Genomic DNA, 2,286 nt, shown 5'->3' with positions numbered 1-2,286 from the left:
TGTAAAACACAGCGGAAAGCTTTAGTATTACATATTTAGGCAGGTATCCAAAATTTCCTCATCTCCCTGTAAAACGTTAACTAGGCCTAATCGGGAGAAAAACTGTATCTTGCATATGAGAAACAGTTTATGCATACCACTGTTTCAACAGTGTAAAACTCAGACGTTGTTGGGAACATTCTGCACAAGACGAAAGGACTGTTTATTTTCAACCTTTACCTCTCCGTATTTCTCTGGAATAGTAATCCAGCCCAGTTTCAGAAAGGCTGACGCAAAAGTGAGCACCTGCTAACTCGTTCTTTTTCTTTTTTTTTTTTTTGTTCTTCGGAGAGCGACCGATGACGCGCTCGAGAGGAGTGGTCACCATTCCCTATATAATCCCATCCGTCCCCGTACACAGACCAAGGAAAGCAACAGGCACTAAGAAGTAGTTGTGTAGTGAGTAAAAGACTACCAACTTCGTATCTCCAGCTGCACATATACTTGCAACACGTATACAGTTTTCAGCGCAAACATGATCAAGAAAATGACGCCTTCGGATAACGAGTTCGACATCCCAGCAAAGAACTGTTACAGGATGGTTATCCTGGGGTCCACTAAAGTCGGGAAAACGGCGATCATCTCCCGGTTTCTGAACGAGAGGTTCGACGACCAGTACACGCCGACCATCGAAGACTTTCACAGGAAATTCTACAGCATCCGGGGAGACGTTTACCAGCTGGATATTCTGGACACCTCTGGGAACCACCCTTTCCCAGCTATGAGAAGGCTGTCCATACTCACAGGTAAATTGAGTTTTGAATTTAGCATTGCAATTGACAAAAAAAGCGTGCGTGCAAGTTGCATGCTTGCATTCAACTGTCTGCAGGTTCTGTGCAATAAAAAGTAAAATTTCAGTAGCGTTTGGAAATGTCTGCTTTGCTGTTTGCAGACCAGTATGATTAAATATTATTATTTTTCCCCTCTAGGCGATGTCTTTATTCTGGTGTTCAGCCTGGACAACAGAGACTCCTTCCAGGAGGTCCGTCGCTTGAAGCAGCAGATCTTCGAGACCAAGTCCTGCCTGAAAAACAAGACCAAAGAGAACGTGGACGTTCCCCTGGTAATCTGTGGCAACAAGGGCGACCGGGAGTTCTACAGAGAGGTGCAGGAGGAGGAGATCCAAGAGCTGATTGCGGGCGACAACCAGTGCGCTTACTTTGAGATCTCTGCCAAAAGGAACACTAACGTAGACCGCATGTTTCAGACTCTTTTCACCATGGCCAAACTGCCCAACGAAATGAGCCCGGACCTTCACCGCAAAGTCTCTGTGCAGTACTCTGACATGCTGCACAGAAAGTCGTTCAGAAACAAGAAGCTGAAAGACGGGGACGCGTACGGCATTGTGGCACCTTTCGCCCGGCGACCCAGTGTACACAGTGACTTGATGTACATAAGAGAAAAGGCAATCGGCGGCGGCCAGGCAAAAGATAAAGAACGGTGTGTTATCAGCTAAGAACTGTTCGGCGAACGTGCAGGACAACTACTACAGTGAGATGCGCAACAGCGGCGTGGCAGTAGGTTGGTGCCCGCTAAAGTTTTCCGTCGTTCAGTGTGGAAGTCCAGCGGCAGAGACACCGAGATCTTAGAGCGCTCGTTTGGAGCAGTTTGTCGCTGTCCTGAATTGTGAGACTTCGCGACGCGGAAGCATGTTCTGTTTGCGACTTTATTTTGTTCTGTGAAGTCTTGGCGCATTGTGACGTGGCCTCAGAGAAGCTGGAGCGAGCTCTTCATTCCAGCAACACACTGTAAAAAAGTCTGTGTTACTAAGCCTGCCTTTACCGACAGGCCAGAGAGCACTCCAAGCGCGGAGTGCGGTAGTGAGGAGTAAAGATGTTTACATTTTGTTATATTTTATAACAGATCATTTGAATGTTTGTTTCAATGTGAACAAAATCGATTGTGAATGTATATTTATTCATATGTCGGCGTTTACTTTTGCAAAAAAAAGAAAAAATAAAACATTAAAAAATAACTATTGTCTCCTGTGTTTTTCCCCTTGCAGATGGTGTGTATATACATGCAAATAAGATAATATTAATTGTTTGAGATTATTTTGACTTGTGCAATATTAAAATTAGATTACTCAGTGAACTTTGCAATTCACTTAACCAGTTACTATACTATTTACTATAATAAAATTCCTGTTATTTGTTTCAACTTGGGAAAGACCAAAATACACTTTTTTACATAGCAAAGTTAGCCACTACTTAATTAGAAAATGCATTTTTCAAAGCAAGGTTGGGG

The 2,286-nt window shown here is 43.8% G+C and overlaps 1 protein-coding gene across 1 annotated transcript; it reads left to right on the top strand.

Moving 5' to 3' along the window:
* Nucleotides 1-420: 420 nt before the first annotated feature.
* LOC118794914 (dexamethasone-induced Ras-related protein 1-like) lies at nt 421-1,964 on the top strand. Its single transcript, XM_036553205.1, has 2 exons — nt 421-785; nt 969-1,964. The coding sequence occupies exons 1-2, from the start codon at nt 515-517 to the stop codon at nt 1,493-1,495; spliced, it is 798 nt and encodes a 265-aa protein (XP_036409098.1). The 5' UTR covers nt 421-514; the 3' UTR covers nt 1,496-1,964.
* The last annotated feature ends 322 nt before the right edge of the window (nt 1,965-2,286 follow it).

The sequence above is a fragment of the Megalops cyprinoides genome, chromosome 19 (genome assembly GCF_013368585.1).
Source record: "Megalops cyprinoides isolate fMegCyp1 chromosome 19, fMegCyp1.pri, whole genome shotgun sequence".
Taxonomy (NCBI): domain Eukaryota; kingdom Metazoa; phylum Chordata; class Actinopteri; order Elopiformes; family Megalopidae; genus Megalops; species Megalops cyprinoides.
The sequence above is the reverse complement of the archived record's forward strand: the minus strand, read 5'-3'. Positions and strand labels throughout refer to the sequence as shown.

What these genes read in the sequence shown, in the direction of transcription:
- LOC118794914 (XM_036553205.1), top strand. Translation starts at nt 515, where the DNA reads ATGATCAAGAAAATGACGCCTTCGGATAACGAGTTCGACATCCCAGCA. An exon ending in AAGGCTGTCCATACTCACAG is followed by an intron (nt 786 to 968) that starts GTAAATTGAGTT and finishes TTTCCCCTCTAG; the next exon opens with GCGATGTCTTTATTCTGGTG.